At 37.3% G+C, this 22,771-nt stretch overlaps 1 protein-coding gene across 22 annotated transcripts in view; it reads right to left on the bottom strand.

The window, feature by feature from the left end:
* Positions 1–22,771, bottom strand: part of LOC127656849 (latent-transforming growth factor beta-binding protein 1-like) — a 171,277-nt gene that overhangs the window by 29,340 nt on the left and 119,166 nt on the right. For 15 of the 22 annotated variants that reach the window (XM_052145362.1, XM_052145361.1, XM_052145355.1 and 12 more), the window contains 4 exons: positions 16,134–16,274; positions 7,544–7,696; positions 6,886–6,978; positions 4,727–4,855 (listed from right to left, as the gene is read on the bottom strand). In XM_052145362.1, coding sequence (XP_052001322.1) covers positions 4,727–4,855; positions 6,886–6,978; positions 7,544–7,696; positions 16,134–16,274 — 516 coding nt within the window. The remainder of the gene's footprint in view (positions 1–4,726; positions 4,856–6,885; positions 6,979–7,543; positions 7,697–16,133; positions 16,275–22,771) is intronic. The other 7 variants (XM_052145366.1, XM_052145365.1, XM_052145364.1 and 4 more) reach the window with 1 other exon arrangement.

The following is a 22,771-nucleotide window of genomic DNA, read 5'->3' on the forward strand; positions in this document are numbered from 1 at the left end:
ATTAAATTTAAGACATTTTAAGACCTTTTTCAAGACCTGAACAAATAAAATGAATATTGCATCCCAATACCAAAACAAACCCACACAATCTCAAAATAAATCATGTATTACAGACTCTTACTTAACCTCTTCCCAATCCTGTAAAATTAGCCTAAAACGCCTAATCAAGGCATACCCAAAGTAAATTTAAAGCTGTTCTTGAACCGTTTGGAGTACATGCATGGTTTTGGTCACATTTGAAAGGGGACACTCTGAAGTTTTTTCTCCAGCAGTCAGAATTACTGTAAGTGCTACTGATTTTGAGTAATAGAAGTTTGAACACAATGAAATAGAATTTTCTTTTTCCGCCTGAAATTTTTTTTTGCATACAGATGCCTGCAGATGACTATAACTTGTAGCTATTAGCTTGAGAACACAATGGGATCACAGCATGAATCCTTACCTAGTCCAGGTTCAAATGTTATAACAATATCATAAAAAAATGAATATTTTACACATGTTTTTCTAAGGGTACACCCAGGCGTTTTACAAAAGTGCCTTTTGGATACTCCAAAAGGTCACTTTGGAAACCTAGGACAAAAAGGCTGCAACTTTTGAACGCTTCAACGTACAGTCATAATTGTGGGCTCTAATGAAAGATGACACTTAGAGCTATCATATTCCAGATCCACTATTAGTTTTGCTGACACAGAGTAACTGATGCATAAACACATTAGAGTGCCTTTTCCCTTCTTGAAACTAAATGTTGTGCATATAAAAGAGTCAAAACTAGTGCTATGGTGGACAATTTGTTTATATAAAAAATACACAACAAACTATTTACATTAATTTTTACATAAAGTATTTACAAACCATTATAAAATTGTACATGTTTCTAGCAACATGCCAGTCATTGTAGCAGTCACATTTGTGTACAAAGCACATAGGCACAACACAGGAGAGTACTTCACTGGTGTCTTTGCATGACACTGCCTGCACTTCAGACGACCAGCGGTGCAAGATTTGGTGATGTGCAACAGCCTGTGATGTGCTCTTCGTGGAGCAGGAGATACGGGTCTGGCTGTGGATTGAGACCCCAACTCTGCCATGCTCCTCAGCAAGGGTCTCTCTGAAAGCCCTCCTCTCTTGATGAGGTGCTGTCCTGCTGCTCCACTTTATGTGGCCGCTTGCTGAGTGGGGGATAATAAATAAATGTAATTTACAAAGCTAGACACAACTTCTCCATCTTTTCTGTATTCTATATATATATATATATATATATATATATATATATATATATATATATATATATATATATTAGTTTTTCTTTTCGAGTGTGTAAAAATGTATTATTGCATGTATATTTACTGTAAATACTGTATACTTTGCCAATGTACTATGGAACAAAGAGATGGGCCTACACCTCCCCATGAATTCAGCACTGTAACAAATAGATGGCCCTACACCTCCCCACCTCCCCGCATTGTAACAAATAGACTCTCAAACACAACATATATTCTTATTTTCAACTTATATTTATTGATTTATTTACTATATATATATATATATATATATATATATATATATATATATATATATATATATATATATTTTACAGTAAATATACAAAACATCTATATAGCATGTCAATAGATCTGAAACAAACAATGAACTAAAAACACGCACAAACGGTTCAAACACTCACTGAGGAAACACAGGACAAAGGGTAATTACAAAATGTGTATTCATTATTCAAACTAAAGCTTATTTATGCGGAATATACAGTAATATATGTTATAAACACAAGAAAACACTTACTTGTCCAGAGCCGTGTCTCATCTCTCCATCTGCCTCTGAATCATCTGTATTGTTTTCAGAAATTTCATCTCCAAACTCAGAATTTTGACAATGAATGCCTTCTTATATCACATCCTGGGGTGAAAATCCTGTTTTTCGCGTCCGTTTCACCATATTTAAATCGCCAAATGTGTAAACAGTTCCAAAGCAGCTCTGCATGCATTTACGCACGGAGGCGCACAGCAGGGGGTAAACTCGAGGAAACTTTGCGCACAGGAATAACAGAGCCGTCATCTAATAGTTCCACTAAAGCCGCATATCACTGTTTTCAGAATTTCATTGGCTATACGATGCGTCAGTCATTTCCACTCTTCAATGTAATTGGTTTGATCAGTAAACAAAGGAAAGTGGGTATGCCCTTACACTCGACACAGATGGTGGTTGGGTATTGAAGGCTGTGGACAGGACATGGAAGCTCCTATTGGGTCAAATGAGGTGTCAATCGAAAGGCCAGAGTGCGTGCTTCCATTTTGATACCGGATATAGGAAATGTTTACATCTGAACTGAAGTTATTACCGGTAATATGTGAAAGATTAGGCACAGCTGCCAGGTGCTTTGAAATGATGCAACAAGAGTCTGTGGATATTTATTGATGTAATACTGTGATTTGGACTAAACATTTTACTTGATTTGATCATTTGGACATTTGACAATGAAACAACACCGTTTTTGTCGGGAAGTTATGGCTCAGTGTACAACTATGAGGCATCATAGGTGAGTTGCCTAAATTTTGTTATTGGTTGTTTATATGTTGGTGGTCTGACAAAGATATAGATTGTACCTGCTGTTGTGATTGTATCTTAAAATGGTTTATATCAATAGAAAATCAAGAAATGTAGCTTTCCAAAGATATGTGGCATGTGTACCAATGTAACACACAGCTGTTTTGTTTATCGCATACTTTTATTTTGTACATTTAAGGGCCCGTCCGCGGGCCTAGATTTCCATGGTGTTAAACAGGCAGGGGCACACATTCAACTAAACATTGCTTAGAAGTAAAACAGGGTAGGATATATTAAAGATTAAAATACAAAAGTCATGTTCCACAAATATAAAATTGGTTTATGTACCATAAAATAAATAAATACAAATAAGAGGTCGATCAATATTGGATTTCACCGATATGATAATGTGTTGAAAGCCCTTCAGGATGATACAAGATGGTTTATTTTGCAATAATATCCGATTGACTGCACATGTTCCCTTACATATTGTTCTGGGCAGTCATCTTGTGGGCTGTGCAGCCTTAATATTGATTGAATATTTTGGGTTTGTTCTGTTGTGACTGACAGTGTTCAACATTCGTTCGATTGCTTTGTCTTGTGCTGTTGTTGGGCAAAGTAAAATTGAAAGACAGTAACTCCTATCACTTTTTCCAGTGTTTTCTTTATACATAACACATCTAAGATTTTTGGAGTCGCAGGTTTTAGGACAACAACAACGGTCCAGCACGAGTCTGATGAAAGCATGAAGAGCTCATCTCTCTCAAACACAAGTGTGTGGAGAGAGAGAGAGAAGCCACATACACTATATCATGTGCAGATAGATAAAATAAAAAACGAATGGTTTTCTTTCTTCCTTTTCTTGGTGGTTTTATCTGTCAGAAGGACGGAAAACTTTTGGAATTATCCATTAAAAACCATGGATTACTCACACGCACTAGTCTTGTGAAGCGATCTATCACTCACACACAGGGTTGGGAGGGTTACTTTTGAAATGTATTCCACTACAGATTACAGAATACATGCTGTAAAATTTCATTTGTAACGTATTCCGTTAGATTACTCAAGGTCAGTAACATATTCTAAATACTTTAGATTACACTTTTATTTTTTCACTTGTTTTGACAATAAAAACTCTGCCAGTACAGTAAGACAAAATACCCATTATAAACACATTCTCTCTTTGTGTTTTCTAAAACTACCTAACAATCTAATTGATCTTGTTTTAGGATTTTTATATATTTTTACAGGAAAACAATACAAAAATTATTATCAAGAATATGATTCTTGCATTAATATCAAAGGTCTTACTAGAAAAAAAGAAATTATGATCCAACGTGAAAAAAATCTATGATCGTGCCTAGTAACATGTGCATGTAAAATGGCTAGAAAAAGTATTTTAGCTTAGCGTAAAGTTAACAATTTACACAAGGTTTATTTCTATTTCTTCTGCTCCAAACTTATTTAAAACAAAACAAACAAATTACAATAAAATGCAAATTAATCTCTTCAGTTATCAAAATACTTTTTGAATGTAACTGTATTCTAAATACCAAAGATTTTAATTGTAACTGTAGTGGAATACAGTTACTTCTATTTTGTATTTTAAATACGTAATCGTGTTACATGTATTCTGTTACTCCCCAACCCTGCTCACACACACAAGCGTGCATGGAGAGAGAGTGAGTGGACATGAGAGAAACCACATTTATATCAAGCAGGGGCGTGTCCAGGGAGTGGCCTGGGGTGGCACGGGCTACCCCTGGAATCTTATTGGCCACCCCAGGTGTCACTCTGTTATCCTAAACTATGATCATCAACCTTTCGTTTATAGGTAATGATATTATCAAGTAAATATGGATAAAATGAAATAATTATATTCTAGGTTTAATTTGTTTAACACCAAAATGTTTTCATATTTCAACCTGGTCTTAGAAGAGCTATGCAGAGCAGGTGCAACCACATCATTATGTTATATATATTATGTATATGTATATATATATATATATATTTATTTATTTAATGATGATTCCAATACCAAGTACGATCCCCTCAGTAGCGACCCCATGTGAGTACTACCGAGGTAAATCTCTAGTTGCTATGCCCCTGCCTACAAATTAGGGGTATACTTGTTCAATGATAAGGAGATATTGACTTTGGTACTTACCAAAACATTGCAGTTTGCTCTCATCGTAGTAGAGTCCAGACTTGCAGTAACACTCGTACCCACCAGGGGTGTTGAGACAATAGCCATCTTTGCAAATCTCATCTTTAAAAAGCATGCATTCATCTGCATCTGCAAAACACACATTTCCATAATTAGAAGTTAAAGCACATATAGGACAATATGCCGCCTTTCTATTTCAGTGAAATCCTGTACCACACATATAGATAATCTTGTATTTGGCCACATATATACTCTCCACAGAGGAAACATAAGGCTTTTGCTCTGGTTAATGTTGTTATTTAGGGATCTGGTACATTTGACTGGAGTCTGACAAGGAGGAAATGTCCATTTCATCCATCAGCATTCCAATCAAACATACACCATCACACAAACACATTCCAACCACATCACATTCACTCGCACTGCCACCAGCCAAAGAGAAACCACATTCTTACTGCATTCATAAATTAAATCAGTGCATTTGAGTGACCCTGTGACTGAGGTTTCCCCACACTGGAAAACAGGTGTGGAGAAGTTGAGAGTGTTGGAGCATATGTGGGTCAGATGCTAACAGATGTCTGGGGCTACTTCCACACATTGCAGAAGCAATTTCATAAAACAAAATATCCCAGAGTTACAAATGCAACACACATCAACACTCCAACATAAAATCCATATACTTTAAACTCACACAAATGCACAAAAGCACATACAAATTTTCCACGACACTTTCCAGTCATCTGTCATAACTAGATAAAGATTAAAAAAAATAATTTTAATTCAGACTGATTCGCTAATAAATTATTTTAGGAAGGATTAAGAACTGAGAGGCCCATGGGGCCTCCATGCCCAATGAAAATATACATGACACTAGTTATATGACTATGTTCTCTTTTATGTGCTCTGGTACAGAACGCTTGGCAGATTTGGTCAGATTTCTCAAACAAGCAGAAAAAAAGTTTGGAAAACTTTGTAGTAATTATTACAGAGAAAAAAGTGAGCAATGTCTTACATGGCCAACAAGGCCTATATGTACTTTTGAATTATGAACTTAAGCAAGTTATGTGTTGTAATGGCCACTGCAAAAATTGTTCAGGAATGGTTTGATGATCATGATAAAGAGTTCAAGGTGTTGACTTGGCCTCCAAATTCCCCAGATCTCAATCCGATTGAGCATCTACGGGATGTGCTGGACCAACAAGTCCGATTCATGGAGGCCCCACCTCGCAACTTAAAGGGCTAGAAGGCTCTGCTGCTAACATCTTGGTGCCAGATACAACAGGACACCTTCAGAGGTCTTGTTGAGTCCATGACTTGACAGGTCAGAGCTGTTTTGGTGACACGAGCACCTACACGATATTAGGCAGGTGGTTTAATGTTGTGGCTGATTGGTGCATATTATTTACATGCATAATTTGTACTATTTACAAGTTTTTAAATTGATATGTAGAACAAGAGATAAAACTGTACTGTCTCTTTATGACAAATGTCAGTTCAGTCAGTGAGAACATATCAAAAGAGAGGTTGGGCACGGAATCTTTGCACATCTTTTCTATGTCTGATTAGGATTAATATTTATTTTTTGTTGTTTTTGATCAAAAAATGACAGTAATGAACAGAAAGGGTATTTAAAGAGGCATTATTCAATGTCAAATGTTTTACCTGCATCTCATTTTTGGACACACATTAAATGGAACCACTTTTACTCTCAACACGCAGTGAAAATGAACTTCGCATAGAGTAAAAGATTGATATCGTGATTGATCAGACGAAGATCAAGATTAATTGGTAAATGTATATTTTTACCCATCTCTAATCCCTTTGATATATATTCTTAGCCATACATTTTTTTAGGTTTAACATTGTAAAATGAATTATATTACGTATCATTGTGAATCACAATTTTAGACTGAATTGTAAGAGGGTTCGACCAATATACACAATATAACAGAATAACACAAGAGCAATATCTTGCCAATTATGTATTTCAGAGCTAAGCATAACTAGAAAACTATATTCACTATAGAATTTTCCATGACTTTTAAGTGTCCTTTTTCTTTCTTTTTCTTTTTTTTTTTACAATTCCCAGATATTTCCAGGTTTTCCATAACCTGAGATTGAGTAACCTAACCACACACTAAGTACATATACACAGATACCTTTGAATTTTTCTTCTAAACTGATGCCTGGAATCATGGGGTCTCCAGTAGGAACATTTCCCTGGCCTGCCGGACACAGCAGTGAGAACTGATCTGCATGGGAGAGGTTCAGTAGTTAATAAAGAAAGATGTCTGCTATATTTATTTAAAAACAGTGATCATTACTTGGAAAAATAGAAGAAACAATTGTAATTACACTATCATTGCAGTATTATAATGTTGTAATAGAAGGTACTTCACTTCAAAAGTAATATGAGTGATCATTATACAATCTCCACAAGTCATGATTTATGAATCCCCTTTATATTTGTAATGTACTTGTGAGGATTCTCAGTTATCCAGGTCAATGAAAATCTCAAATGTCCTTTCTGATCTGTTTTTTTTATTTTTATTCTTATTGATGGGCTTTTTGCTTAGGTGGTGGGATCTGAAAATGACTTGAGGCAGAATCAATCTTGGGTTGTCCACACAAGTGCAATTGTGCAAAAGTACATTAAGTTAATTTACAGTTAACTAACTTTTTGTGTTAGCTAGTCTAAGGCTTATTCAAGTTTAAAAACTGAGAAATGTCATTACCATTTCTCATTGTAGTTCTCAGACCACACTGAGAGCATCTGATTAAAATCAGGGTGGGGTTATGTATTACATTATTCAGTACCTGTTCCTGGTACAGGGCAGGGATGGACCTCACAATTGTCCCCCCAGCCGGCCCCCAGTGTACAGCAGCACTCCTGTTTAGTCACATTCCTGGCCAGCACATTATCACACAGGTTCTCATCATTCAGGTTGTAGTAACACTCCTTCTTCTCCGCTGATGAGGGTGCAGGGGTACAAAACAACAAAGTAAAATGAATAATTCAGATTAGGTGATCTTGTGTTTTGTGGCTGTTTTGTTTTCTTTTAAATATTCAGTTACACTGTAATAACATGTTCCCAAAAATGAATATTTAAAAGAAATGAAGGTCAAGAACATAGTAAGTTTTGCAGTTTAGACTTGACTTTTCACTAGGAGCTCCCTTTTATAACGTCCAGATAATTCATATTCCACACTAGTGTGTTTCTGGTTTTATGATGTTCTACTGCTGTCCACGTATGTAAAAAGCATGAATTACAGCTCTGGTAACAGACACTGGAGTATGTCTTGTAAAAACAAATATACATATATTTAAACTCAGGAGACAGTGTGGTTTTATGGGGGAGAAGGATTAGGTGGGTGGATTTGAACAAAAGTCCTTAACTAAAGCAGTTGGCTAGATCTAAGGAAATGGTTCTTGTTACTTATCTTCCAGGAACAGCTGGTTTGTAGCCATTCACACGCATATCTGATCTGTATTTCACTGTTTTACCATGTTCTTCTACTGGAGCATTTGAGGAACAAATTGATTCTTATCTAGATGTGCTAACCCATAAACTCTAAAAATCAAGGAGCCTGGGCTTCACAAGTCTCCTAAAATTTAAAAGGGTAACGAAACCCCAAAAATACATTTTTGAGATCTTAACAGTTATGTACATGTTGAACATCTTTGAAAAAAATAATAGCACTCGATATGTTTAATATTAAGTTTTAAATGGTTAATTTTATGTTGTTTTATTTTTTTATACATTTTGTTCTTCTGGTTTAAAAACTTAAGTTGAATCAAAGTCATAAAGTCATGTCAGGTATATGCATAAAATCTAAGATGTGATTAGTTAGACGTGTCTACATCTGTAGATGCTGAGCAAACAAAATCTTTCCTTGATTTTTCAACCGATTGTTTGAAGAAAAATAATACTAGCGGTAAAATACTAGAGTTGTCATGACACCATAAAAAAACTATTTTGATATTGAGCTCAAATTTAAATATAATAGTATATTAACAAATAATGATAATTGATGACGGACCATTGAATTGTTCAAAAATTATGCACCCTTTATGCATTAAAATTATGCAGGTGGTACACCTGCAACTCGGGGGTGCATTATTTTTAACAATTCAATGGGCCAGTGTCAATTATTCCACTTATACCATGGTAACCACACCTTAAGACATCGTTCAGGGTTTTATCTCAAGACATTTTCTGGTTTTCATCCCTACAACACTCTTATGAGAGGAATTACTTTCTTTTACTATGGATTCAGCGTCTTGCTTCATTACAGCCCGAGCCTTCATTGCTAGTTCGAAAATGGCACTTCAGAAATAGCAATGGAGGATTGTGAGGCTCATGCCTCTTTACTCAAAGACTTACTGGAGTAAGATGAGGTAGTGCGTTTGTACGTGAGTCTGTGTTTGAGGGATCGAAAGAGAGAAGCTCAGAAACTGAGAGATCGCCTGTAGGATTACCTTTATTTGTTGCAGCTCTCGTCAGAAATAACATTGCATCAAAACCGCCAAGATGTAGGTTTAAGCACTTTTCAGAAGCAGGGGGTGCGAGTCTATTTGTTGGTTGCTAAATGAGTCTCAATGTGTGTCTGTGTGTGTGTGTGTGTGTGTAGGATATTATAGACATTGATGTTCAGAATCGATTTACATTAACCAATGTCTTTGTTTATATGGTTATTTTGCTGTGGTAGCATGTACAATGTGTGGGTGAGACGAGAGAGAAAGAGGGGAAGCCCAAGGATGGCCATCGTTATGTTTGGAGGATAAAGGGTGAGGCTTGCAAGACAATGAACACCATCCCAACCGTGAAGCATGGGGGTGGCTGCATCATGTTGTGGGTTGCTTTGCTGCAGGAGGGACTGGTGCACTTCACAAAATAAATGGCATCACGAGGAAGGAAAATAATGTGGATATATTGAAGGAAAATTTCAAGACATCTGAAAGAAAGTTAAAGCATGGTCGCAAATTGGTCTTAAATATGGACAATGACCCACAAGCATACCTCCCAAGTTGTGGCAAAATGGCTTAAGAACAATAAAGTCAAGGTATTGCAGTGACCATCACAAAGCCCTGACCTCAGTGTGATAGAAAATTTGTGGGCAGAACTCAAAAAGCGTGTGCTAGCAAGGAGGCCTACAAACTGATCTCAGTTACACCAGTTCTGTCTGGAGGAATGGGCGAAAAATCCAGCAACTTATTCTGAGGAGCTTGTGGAAGGCTACCAAAAATGTTTGACCCAAGATAAACAATTTAAAAGCAATGCTACCAAATACTAACAAAGTGCATGTAAACTTCTGACCCACTGGGAATGAGGTGAAAGAAATAAAAGATTAAATAAATAATTCTTTCTACTATTATTCTGCAATTTCACATTCTTAAAAGAAAGTAGTGATCCTTACTAACCTAAGACAGGGAATGTTTCTATGATTAAATGTCAGGAATTGTGAAAAACTGAGTTTAAATGTATTTGGCTAAGGTGTATGTCAATTTCTAACTTCAAATGTATACATTCAGAAATTGAAGCCTAATTCAGAGATCCAATATTTTGTCACCCATTTTTTTATTCTTTCTGTTTATATTCACTTTAGTCAAACTGACTGTGTTTACATTAACACCTCAACATGAATTTTGACCTCTCAAGGTACTTACTTGGGGGTATTAACACTTGTTTACTTCCATTTACACTTGGCCACATCAATATGTCTCCGGCAAACGGATATAAATCCAATCTTCAATTCCCGCGCTTTATGCAAATATAACAGATTTCACTTCCCTGATTATGCTAATGCTGAATTTAGCTTTTATTTTGACGGTAGCTTGACACCTCTGGATAAGCAGTTGTTTAAATGGCTCAGTGTGATTTTTTAAAGCACAAAATGCTGCGATTTAATTATATAAACATAATCTGCCAGCACTAATAGCTTCACAGTGAAAAAGCACTTACAATGTTTTGTCATGTATTATAACACACACAGCACACAATACTCTTAGTGCAGTGATATTAGCATATGAGTGGCTTCACACATTCCCTGCAAACCGCGCAGCACATTCAAAAAGTATATTTAATTAAATCACATTATTTTGCGGTTTTATATTCACACTAGGACAATCACAATTATAATTAGACTAATTGTGGATAAACTTTTTTCCAAAAATGACAAATTGGTGTGTGAGCATTTGAAAGCAGTCTTGTGTCAGTCAGACAGCAGGCAGGTATTGAACGGAGTCGTGCTTGGTACTGCATAAAGACTGTTATTGTGATACCTTTTTTTATTTTGGTATCGACTTGGTACCAAAGTATCGTTAGTTTTGACATCTCTGTTGGCTGTTATGTGCTTTGGGGCCCAGAGTGCTTTGGTCCCTCTATAATCTTCAGCTGAATCTAATTTCTCTTCTGCCAGATCGTTTACAACCCCCATTCATCACACCTCGCCGCCCTCTGTTTTACTCTGAGCTGGACCCTGATGATAGAAACCTAATGTCCTGTTGCTCTACAGGATCTCCATGGCTGAGATTAAAATGTGAAGAGCTTCAGAATCATTTCAGATACGCTGTGATGCTGAGGAGTTTTGTAGGAGGAGGACAGGGGTCACCTGCCCAGATAACTGGCAATCTGAGGTGTTATGGTACAATGGTGTTGTAGGTTTGGGTTGTGGCACTGTTTGTGGGGAACAGTTGGATTTCTGTGAGATAATAAACTGGTTTACAGCAGTGTACAGAATTTCCTGTAGGCGTAGCTGTTCAAAGGGCAGTATTACCTGTAGGTGTACCCAAGGTCGTAACCAAGTCTTGAAGATTGGTGGGACCAAACTATTTTGGGGGTGGGGGGTCACGGTTGTTGAGGTCACAAATACAATGGTCTTCTTTGGCCCTTTAAAATAGTAAAGGTGCTGAATGCAATAATATTCTGAATAAAAATGTTAAAGGTGCAATAAGTGACTTTTTCATGAAAAGGTATGCAAAAAATTGTCCTACTCCCTGAAAGATATTACCGAAGTAAGTGTCATGAGATATCTCACCGGTCTCTGTGACAGCTCTATACTTTGTAAATAGCAAACAAATATGTGTCCGCAAACCACGGACAATGACGCTTTTGACCTGTCAATCGTTTTGCACGTTCTCATAGTGTTGTCGTTGCAGTGAATTATTGAGGCTTAATGCCATATTCTGATATCACTGAAATAAGTGTCATGAGATTTCTCACTGGACTCTGTGTTCTAGACTTTGTAAACAGCAAACAAAATTTTTTCCACGAACCGTGGCTAAACTCGCTCACAGCGCCTTTAAATGCAATAAATTTGTCATTTTTGGTTTTAAAGGATACATGTTTAAGTTCACACAGTACAAGTCAAATTCACCTGTTTTAGTCAGTTTTTCTTTCTTTTTGTCCTGTCTCAAAGAAAAGATGAATATAATTTGAATTTCTTTTCATCACTGATGTATCTGTACATTGATATGACTGTGTCAGCATGGCTAGCAAAAAGAACATACACAAAATTATTTTTGAGCCTAGACCTGACAAGGACATACTCCAAAAAGAAGACTCTGTTTATAATTATGAATGAATTAAATTGATGGTATATTATAACATAATAGTATTTACATTAAAGATATACGACACTGTCCCTGCAACAACCTAAAAACACAGTGGAAGTCCACTCTATTTATCATTCACAATTATGAATGACATACTGTATGAATCACGTACTGTACATGGCATGGTGAATATAGTTTGCACACTTACTGTCGGTTGGTACAACAGTTGGGGGAGCTATGTTTGGTGATTTAAAGTACAGTTTTACCTGTACTGCCCTACAAAACAAAAAGGCAATAACTGCATTTTTGGTCAAAAATGAGTTATTATCATTTTCATGACATTCAAGGCATCCTTTGTTATGTGACAAAACATCTTATCTCAAATGTGTGTCATTTTGGAGAAAAATGGTAGTCGTTTGTACAGTAACTGCAAAAAGCCCTAGTGAAACAAAGAGTACAGTAACATCCATTACTGTATTCTTGTTATGTTTTACCTAACAAAAAATAACCGTGTTGCTGCGCAGTGAAGTTACTGTTTCCATGGTGAACACACACAGCTGACTTCGCAGCATCCTCACGGGACGGTTTTAACATTTGCGATTTCACACTTCTAACTTCACACAAATTTTGTTTGAGATGGCACAAAGCCGGGGAAAGAAGATGGTCGAAATGGCATTGAAAAGAAAATACCCGGAGAATGGTAAGTAACAGTGACAGATTAAACATTTAGAGGCTAGGCTATCACAATATAAACACCTGTCAGCCACCGGGCGGGACTTCCTCTCAGAGGTCCATTCAGATAGCATTATGCTAATTGACAGGCTGATGTTTTAAATAGCTTTGCTTACCTGCCCCTGATCCTCCCTGCTCCTAGCTGTAACTTTATCCTCTGTAACTTCACATCATCGCCGATGCCATGTCATCATTTTGTTGTTCATGTCACAAAGTTATAATCCAACCAGCGGTGGAAAAATATTCAATAACTAGAAAAGCATGTGGTCCTATTCAAAATAAATTTTCCCAATTTGGGCCTTGACACAGCTTAGCAATGTGAGACTTTAAGCAGCCGTTTCAGCATCAGAACAGCTTCTGGGTGGAAAATATTGACCTAAAATGGTCAAATTAGTTTGGGTTTGGTATATCCATGTTCAGGAAAACAAATGGTTCCAATTATTTCAAATACAGTGTATAACACACCCAGAGCCCAAGTTGTGGCAAAATAGTTTTTGGAGAATCTGTAGTTACCGCCTTTTTCCTTGGTATGGTGCCACGTTTTTGGTAAGTAATACAAAGCAAGAATACAGTAACTGCAAAATAGTGGTAAAATATCAAATTAAATATGAGGATTGATATGTACAAAGAATAAGCTAATATAAAGTAACAAAACAGCCACATGTCCAATAATCTACCTACAACTACTTAGGCTGGATGACAGGATAACTTTAAAGTCATTTTTCTCAGTTCTGCACTCTGCGTAGTTACTGCCTTTTTGCTTTGTAGGGCAGTGTAGATATAGTTGTTCTAAAGACTGTAGTTTACAGTAGATTAAAGTATTACCCTGTAGGCAGGGTGCAATTTGCTGGGAGGTATGGGGGGGATTTCCCTGCCTCTGATTTTGATATCCCCCTTCTGGTCATTAATTTTTTATCTCCGGAAGGGATACGTTTTATCCGTTTCTTGTCAGACTAAATGTATACATATCCATCAGATAATGGAGCTATTGAGTAAAGCCCTATTTGGACGTGATTCGTTTTCCGGACAAATGTCTGACTTTAGATTCATTATCAGTGCGGATGTCTGTAATGTTATCGTTTGATTTGCGCAGGAAAAGGGAAGTCTGTAGAGATCGCAGAGATAGGTGCATAAACTCGCTGCATTTACACATTGACGTCACATGTAATTAACCCATCAGAATATGTATAACTGTGCTGATTATCAAGAAATATTAAACATAAACATATGCTGTATCTGAGATTATTAGAAGAAATTGATTGGAACACCTGGAATACCTACCTAAAAATAACACAACTGGTGACATTAGCGAGCATGCAATCCTATATTACACACTTGAATTAAAAATATGGACAATCCGTTTACATTATATAATTTTTTTATGCCCCGCCCGAAAGCATAATCCGAAACGAGAGGCTGTAGTGTCCAAGAAACACTTAAAAAAACAACTTTTCCAATCTGTTCAAATAACAATATTACATGCTGTGTACTAATTTACCTAATCAAAAGAAACCATGCTGGTTTGTTTCTCTTTTATATGGGTAAATAAACACTTAATTGCATTGAAAGCTTGAGAAAAACATGCATCCGTCCAAACGCAACAGCCAGCGTTATCTTAAGTTGTGAAGTGCATCTATTTTTCAGGTATCTAATCATGACCAACATATTCAGACACACGGAGATCTTGAGAAACAACGATAATTAAATCCAAGGGCTCAAAGACAGTTCAGATTTACAAAATTTTATGCTTAACCTGGGATTATTTTACCAGGCATTTTATAGAAGGTAAAAATAAAACACTGAAATATTTATACCTGCACGGCCACGTGAGAATGTGCAAGTCCAGAAAAATAAATAACAGATGGCTGATGATCAAATTTGTTATTTGTTATTTTTACCATTAATAAAACAGATTAAATACAGATAACTATTTTTATTAAATTAAATTCAGTTAATTTAATTGAAATCAAATAGTTTTTTAAACAAATCACAACCTGCCTGTAGGTATCGGTGTGGCAGTTTACATATTATTTTGTTTTATTATAACTGTACATTTTAAATGTTTTTTTTATTTTATTTTGGATTTTCTCCTCAATTCGGAATGCCCAGTTCCCAATGCGCTCTAAGTCCTCATGGTGCCGTAGTGACTCACCTCAATCCAGGTGGTGGAGGACGAATCTCATTTGCCTCTGCGTCTGAGACTGTCAATCCGCGCATCTTATCACGTGGCATGTTGAGCATGCGCGTTACCACGGAGACATAATGCGAATGTGGAGGCTTCACGCTATTCTCCGCGGCATCCACAGACAACTCACGACGAGCCCCACCGAGAGTGAGAACCACATTATAGTGACCAGGAGGAGGTTAACCGAGCATGACTCTACCCACCCTTGCAACCAGGCCAATTGGTTGCTTAGAAAACCTGACTGGATTCACTCAGCACGCCCTGGATTCGAACTTGTGACTCTAGGTGTGGTAGTCAGCTGAGCTACCCAGGCCCCCACATGTACTCTATAATAATACTTGTAGGTGTAGTCGTGTTTGTGCACTTGACTTTAGTGTGTGCACTTAACTCGCGTCTTTGTTTCTACATCTGTCTTTGGCGCGTACCACTGCTCTGTCGTGATTTTAACTGAACTCAGAATAGATTATGATTCTTTTGAGAATCTATTCAGAATCGTTTGAGTATGAATCCCGATGCTTCGCTGAAATGATTTTTTCACCCACCCCTACTATCGGTTAGGTTTAGGTTTAGGTTTATGGTATAGGGAGGCAAATTTTGTTGAATTAAGTTTTTAACAATACACATCATTTCAAAGCACAGAAAATTATGCTGTATTGTTTGTAATGTCTTAAAGTGCTCATTGAACAGTTTACATGAAAAATAGCATTGAAAGTCATGCCTTAAAAATTATTTGTCTTAAAGATTAAACTCGATAAAAGCACATCTGTTTGGGAGAAAATTTAACTCACTTTTAGTGCAATGCTGTAGGCATTTTAACTTGGAACTTCTATGATATATGAAAGGAGCCACGCAATAAAATTTGGAAAAAAGTTTGCCACAGTTACGTAATTTTCATGAAATCAGACTTGACGGTTTACAGTAGAGTACATTATTACCTGGATGTGTGGACAAGCATTTGCCAGTCATTGGGTTGAAGTCTAGAGTCTCGTCAGCACACAAACACAGGAAGGATCCTTCACGGTTCTCACAGGTTGCCTCACCACACACATCACTGAGAAGCTCACACTCATTCACATCTGCAGGTGAGATAAATTAGAGCTTGTCATTACTGAACTGAATATGCAATCTGAACTCCAGGAATTAGTTTTGTGTTTTTGAAAGTGTGGGAGTGATCATTTGATGTTCAACCATTAACAGGCTTCAGCTTTTAAGGCCACGTCCAGAGTACAAAATGTTTGGGTGAAAGCACATTGATTTTGCTACACTGTGGTGGAGTGAAACTACGCACTGTTCCTTTAAGGATCCTCCACCAACTAATTACACAGACTGGCTATGTCTCGTTTGGAAGGCTGCATGCTAGGTAGGATGCATCCTTTGAAGACTGCAGTATACCGAGCGTCCTCCTTTAAACAAGTTTCGTTTAAACAAGACGGCCTTCGTAGGACAAACGGAAACGGAACGTAACATGGTTGCTATGACAGCACGAGCGCTTTTGAGTGAGAAGGGAAAAAAGTCTCTTTAGAAGTGAATGTGTGAGGTACATTTTTGGAGAGTCATAATGATGTAAAAAGAAAAGAAAATTGATTTTACAGGTGTACTTTTAGTCTACTACCTTTTTTAAATTATTTATTAATATAATTATACATATTATATACTCTTCACTCATCTACTGAGGTACTTCAACTTGGGAATTAACATTATTGCATTTGAACATCATATTTACGGGCAAATTGGCGTAATTTTTATTAGATATTTCAGTTGAAGCAATGAATTGTGGGTTGTGAGTGCCCACGAAGGATACACCTCATGCATCCTCCGAATTCCCATGAAAGTAGGTCGCATTCGAAGGCTGCATTCGAAGTGTCCTACTCGCTTCTCTGCAACGAGACAGCCTCGATGACGTTAGCGGCCGACAAATGAGACCTCCAGAGGAAGCAGCCTTCCAAACGAGACACAGCCATAGAGAGAGAAAATGGCGCTCACCATAAGGCAGGTGTGTTACAAAGAGATGTGATTTGAGTTAACACGGGTGCGGGTGAAGCAGAGTCGTGAGCCGAGCAGGGGTTTAAGAAGAAAGTTTGTCTTTTGTGTATCAGTGTTGGGAAAAAGGAACACGATTTGAGGAGAAGAAAACAAAAAGGGATTAATTAAAAGGTGCTCATCACTTGAAGTGTGGCCTGCATCAAAGAGTCGTCGAAAGCTTTGAGTTTACAAGGAGTGGCGTGGGTCAAACCGCCTGCTGGCCTGTTGAAGAGCTCCACAGCCAGGGTGCCATTTCTCTCATGTCTAATCTCCCTCTGCACTCCTACAGCACTGCCCCACACTCAAGAAGGTACATGCAAACTCTCCTGACCAGTGTACACCATTCACTACTCCCCAATGCACCTGAACTCTCTCACAATCTCCCTCACACATTTACACCCACACACATATATGCATTCACCCACATTACAAGATGTATTGCTTTGTTTTTGATGTTAAATGATTATTTGCTGTACCTGCTCATTTTGTGTTTTCTTTTGTTTGTCATACTTTTGGATTATTGTTTGTTTGTTTACTGACATTTTTTGTTTTGGTTTGAATAATGAAAATGTATGAAAATTGAAACCTTGTTGTGAAATCTTTGAAAATTAATTTACATTTCGTAACTGGTGGCTTTTTTGAGATATCTGGTTTGAGATATCTGGTTCCCAAATGTATTAATAAAATGTTATTTTATTGAATTTTTTTTAATGTTTTCAGGGGCCGACACCATTACAATGCTTACACTTCTCATTCACATTGGAATGGCATTTTCCTGCATCCAAAAATGTAAACTTTAGAAATTGAGGAGCTCTAATGCCGCTTATTTTGGTAAAAGATGACGATAGGAATAGGCCTGTTGATTTAGCTTGTTAATTGAGTGCAATTAATTATACAGTATCAAAAAGAAAAGAAAACCCTCACAATGAATCATGTCCCTGGACTGGAATAAGGTATATTGCTACCATCTGAGTAACTCAAGCTTGAAGTACCACCTGTTTTCAGCAGGGGCCAGTAAGCGAAACTCCAGCTGTATCGGCAATATGCAGCTGTACAAACAACACTCAGACTATCTTAATATATATATATATATAAATATTTAAGTTGAGAACGCATTGTGGCATCCAAACACACTTGGTTGGAGCACAATTCTGAATGCAGGGATCTCCAGATGTGGTTTCAAAATACACATAACTTGACAAATCGACCTAGAAACGCTGTGTTTGTAACACAACGCAACCAAAGTGACATGCTCCAAAAGCATCTGTCTGATGCATGTGTATACTGACCAAGTGTGCCGCACAAGCACTCAAAAGTGAAGCCAAAACGTCTCGATCGCCCCCCGGTGACTGGTCCTAGTATAGGTCATAAACCCCGCCTCCCCATTCAACGGGACGTGACTAAACAATTAAATTACACTTCACATATCTTTTTTCCAAAGATAGTTTCTGTCATTTACTGTAGTTTCTATCACGTTGATGTCATTTCAAGTGTTTGTTTTCAAAATAAATTTGTTTTTAGTTAGTTATTTGATGCTATAAAAACGGTGCTGTGACATCATGATTGACAGCTGTAATTGACAGGTTCTCTGAGCAAAGTAGTCACTGAAGCACCAACTGAGTTTTTTTCAGGATCTTCGGAGGACTGAGGAGATTGGAGCTTTAAATTTAATATCTAAATTTCTATAATTAAATATTTCACACCGCCATAAGTCAAAAGTCAAAAGTGCAGGGGCGTGTGTTTGCGATTGATTCAGGGAGAGTGAGGGCGGGGCCTTGATTTCGCGGCTTTACTTCCTGCTCACTACTGCGCAGGTCTGGTCCCGAAATCGCAACTGCGCAGACTCAAGTCCCAAGATGTCAGCGCCATATCGGGACACTGGCGGCTTCAGTTCTTACCAATGGAAAAGAGCGAAGGTGCGTCGTCCATCTTTTTTTACAGTCTATGATACTGACGCATCCTTTGAAACCCTCTATCTATCTATCGTGGACATCTTGACAAATTCATTTGCAAAATGGATTGCTGTGGACCCAAAATAGGCTTATGTTCAATAATATGGAAATAAACAATATATTTAATTCTAAAGCCATTTTGTACTGTCTTATCAATGCTTTACTTGTCTGCCACAATAATGTAAAACATTGTTATTATCTGAATTATTATATTTATAAAATATGTTCATATATTGAATTGCTGTTCTTTGAGGCCTTTCTCAGCAAATATTTATATACGGCTTCATTATATTAATTAATCTGCATATCATTAAAATTTAAATCGATTGACAGTCCTAAACAGGAAATGGAATGCATTTTCAACTGAAAACACAATAGTGTATATGTGGCTTAAGAGTTTATAATTGCATTTTAACCACAAAACCCCACAGAATAATTTGCAGAAAGTCTCACGATCTCCAAAAGGGTCTGAAATACTGATTTTCACCAAGTCATGGTTTTGTCCTAATTCCACATCCTTCCACAGAGTTTTCATTAATTGTTCTTATCGAAAATGCAGCTTTTTGGAATCTCATAGATCAATGACAGACTGTGTGCACAAGTGACTTCAGTAAATAAAGCAGCACCATTCTTCAATGACTGTCTTTGACAGGCTGAATTTATGACAACCAAAGTAGCTCTGTAATCCAAGTGTCTGCTTCCTGCAACATGGTTGTCTCCTTCTTACCAGTCTGGTCTCTCTCTCTCTATTTTCTTCTCAATGGTTCACACATCTGTGACTCTCATTCTCTTTGCTTTTATCAATCATTTCAGAGCACCACATACAAAAGGTTGCAATAAATCAACTTGTGTGGAGGGCCTTTATGTGAAATAGACTCCAAATGCTATAATGGAGCTATCCAGCCAGACCCACAAACTCATACACACTCCAGATCCTTTCAGTGATGGTGGTCCAGCTCGTCAATGAGCCTTTAAGTGTTAACCGTTCGCCTGGAGTCGGCATCGGCGTGGGTGCTGCACCACTAGGGAATCATAAATGTTGGGAAAGGATGTCCATGCCAGAGGAACAATGTAAAAGACAGATACAGCCTCTTAAGAACTTATATATATTCTACTGGCTTTTCATGCATTCCAGGAAAAGAAACTTAAGGGTGGAGCTCTGGAATTTTTTGCAAACTCCAAGAAGGTTTATTGATGTACAGTGGACCCAAATAGATTTTTGGACACTTCGGTTCCACTTAAAACTGTCTGAATGCCATTGCATTAGAAACAAATTATCAAAATGTCATCCACAAGCAAATGATGCTGGAGCTTTATCAACTATGAAGTTGGGGCCACGTTTAGCGAAGTGGTATCTTCGCTAGTTTTTAAACCAAGAAGCTTTACACAAATGAATCGCTCATCTGAGTCGGTTCTTTAAAATGAATTGGCCACATGTGATAGGAAAACAGTCTCAGAAAGCTTGTGCGTGCGCTGCTGAATCATTTGTGCATAGAATAGCGTGAAGCCTCCACATGCACTACGTCTCCACGGTAACACGCTCAACAAGCCACGTGATAAGATGCATGGATTGGCGGTCTCAGACGCAACTGAGATTCATCTTACGCCACCCGGATTGAGGCAAGTCACTATGCCACCACGAGGACTTAGAGCGCATTAGGAACTGGGCATTCCAAATTGAGGAGGAAAAAACACTCTTTCCCACCTTATTGAACTTGGGCTACCTCTGAAATGTGTTGCAAATTACTGGGAGTTTCTTGAGCAACATTGTTTAGGAGGCTGGCTGACAACAATATGTCAGTAAGAGCATTGTATAGCACCTGTACTGATGAGGAGCTGGCAACAGATGTGAAGAACTGTATACCAGATGCTGGATAATGGATGGTCCACGGGGCTCTCCTGGCACAAACATCCAAGTACATGGTATGTATCGACACCAACCACAAACTAATCAACTATGTCTTCATGCCATTCTATTTATCACAATTGTAATGTGTATTCACACTGGGGGAATGATTGCAAAGTGCTTTCAGAGTGTAGTTGGTAAAAAAAAATATCATTTTTTAACTCTAATTTTCAGGTACAAAAAATACACACTAATGCTCTGACTAAGCAGCACTGGCTTTCTGACTCAACACCCTGAGAAGCTATGAACTCAACTGTGTGTTCCAAGGGAAAATTTGTGTCGTGTTTGTGAGTAATCTTGGCACTTCCAATGTTTCAAGTGATGTCATGTTTTATTAGGTACAACATTATAATCTTTGGGGGAACAGATTCGTGAAAGTTGAAAGATTTTTTTGTGCTATTTGCACTTGCTATCTGTCTGGACAAAATTCCACCTTAGACATTCACACCACAATTCTCAGTTGGCCTTATTTGGCCCAAGGGCAAATATTCGGCAAATATTGTTATATGTGATTAATTGTGATTAATTAGCATATGAAGTAATTAATTTAATTCAAAATGTATATCGATTGACAGCCCTAATATTGCTTCATAATTTGAAAACTAACAACCGGTGTCAGAAATTACGTTTTACATTAAGGGACAATATGTATCCCTTGGATTTTGTTTCAATGGCATTTTTTTATGTAATCAATTAATTAATAAAAATTTTCAAGTTTAAGAATTTATTACCTCTTGCACCAAGAATTAAATCAACTAACAGTTATGCCATAATATGTATAACTAGGACTATAATAGAATATTAGGAACTATATCATATGTAAAACAAACAACACTATTTTTGTTAAATGTTTTTCTTGAAAAGTGTGCTTGTGCTATATCTAAAATAAATGCCACTTGACATTTTGTTATACATTTGTATGTGTGGCTTGAGTGTACAGTACAAATATTTTTTGTGGCCACTGTACGTGTGTATGCTCATAATTTGCAAGTGTGTGTGTATGTATACTTTATATGTGGGAGAGCACACAATTTTGTTCAGTTTATTAAGAATTCCAAGAACACAGTGGGAAACAATTTACTGTGCAGCCATAACAATCAGAAATTAATTCTGAATGGCTTTTCCATAACGGTTTTGCGCCTTTGTTTTCCCAAGTACAAACGGAGAAAAGATGTTTAATAAAGTTTAATACTTGCAGTGAGGGAAAAAGGTATTTGGTCCCCTGCTGATATTGTATGTTTGACCACTGACAAACAAATGATCAGTCTATAATTTTAATGGTAGTTTAATTTGAACAGTGAGAGACAGAATAACAACAAAAAAATCCAGAAAAACGCATATCAAAAATGTTATAAATTGAATTGCATTTTAATGACGGAAATAAGTATTCAACCCCTCTGCAAAACATGACTTAGTACTTGGTGGCAAAATCCTTGTTGGCCACCGGGTTTTTACACATCTCAGGAGGGATTTTGTCCCACTCCTCTTTGCAGATCTTCTCCAAGTCATTAAGGTTTTGGCAATGCGAACCTTCAACTACCCCCACAGATTTTTATTAAGGATTAAGGTCTGGAGACTGGCTAGGCCACTCCAGGACCTTAATGTGCTTCTTCTTGAGCCACTCCTTTGTTGCCTTGGCCGTGTGTTTTGGGTCATTGTCATGCTGAAATACCCATCCATGACCCATTTTCAA

The sequence above is a fragment of the Xyrauchen texanus genome, chromosome 16, assembly GCF_025860055.1.
Source record: "Xyrauchen texanus isolate HMW12.3.18 chromosome 16, RBS_HiC_50CHRs, whole genome shotgun sequence".
Taxonomy (NCBI): domain Eukaryota; kingdom Metazoa; phylum Chordata; class Actinopteri; order Cypriniformes; family Catostomidae; genus Xyrauchen; species Xyrauchen texanus.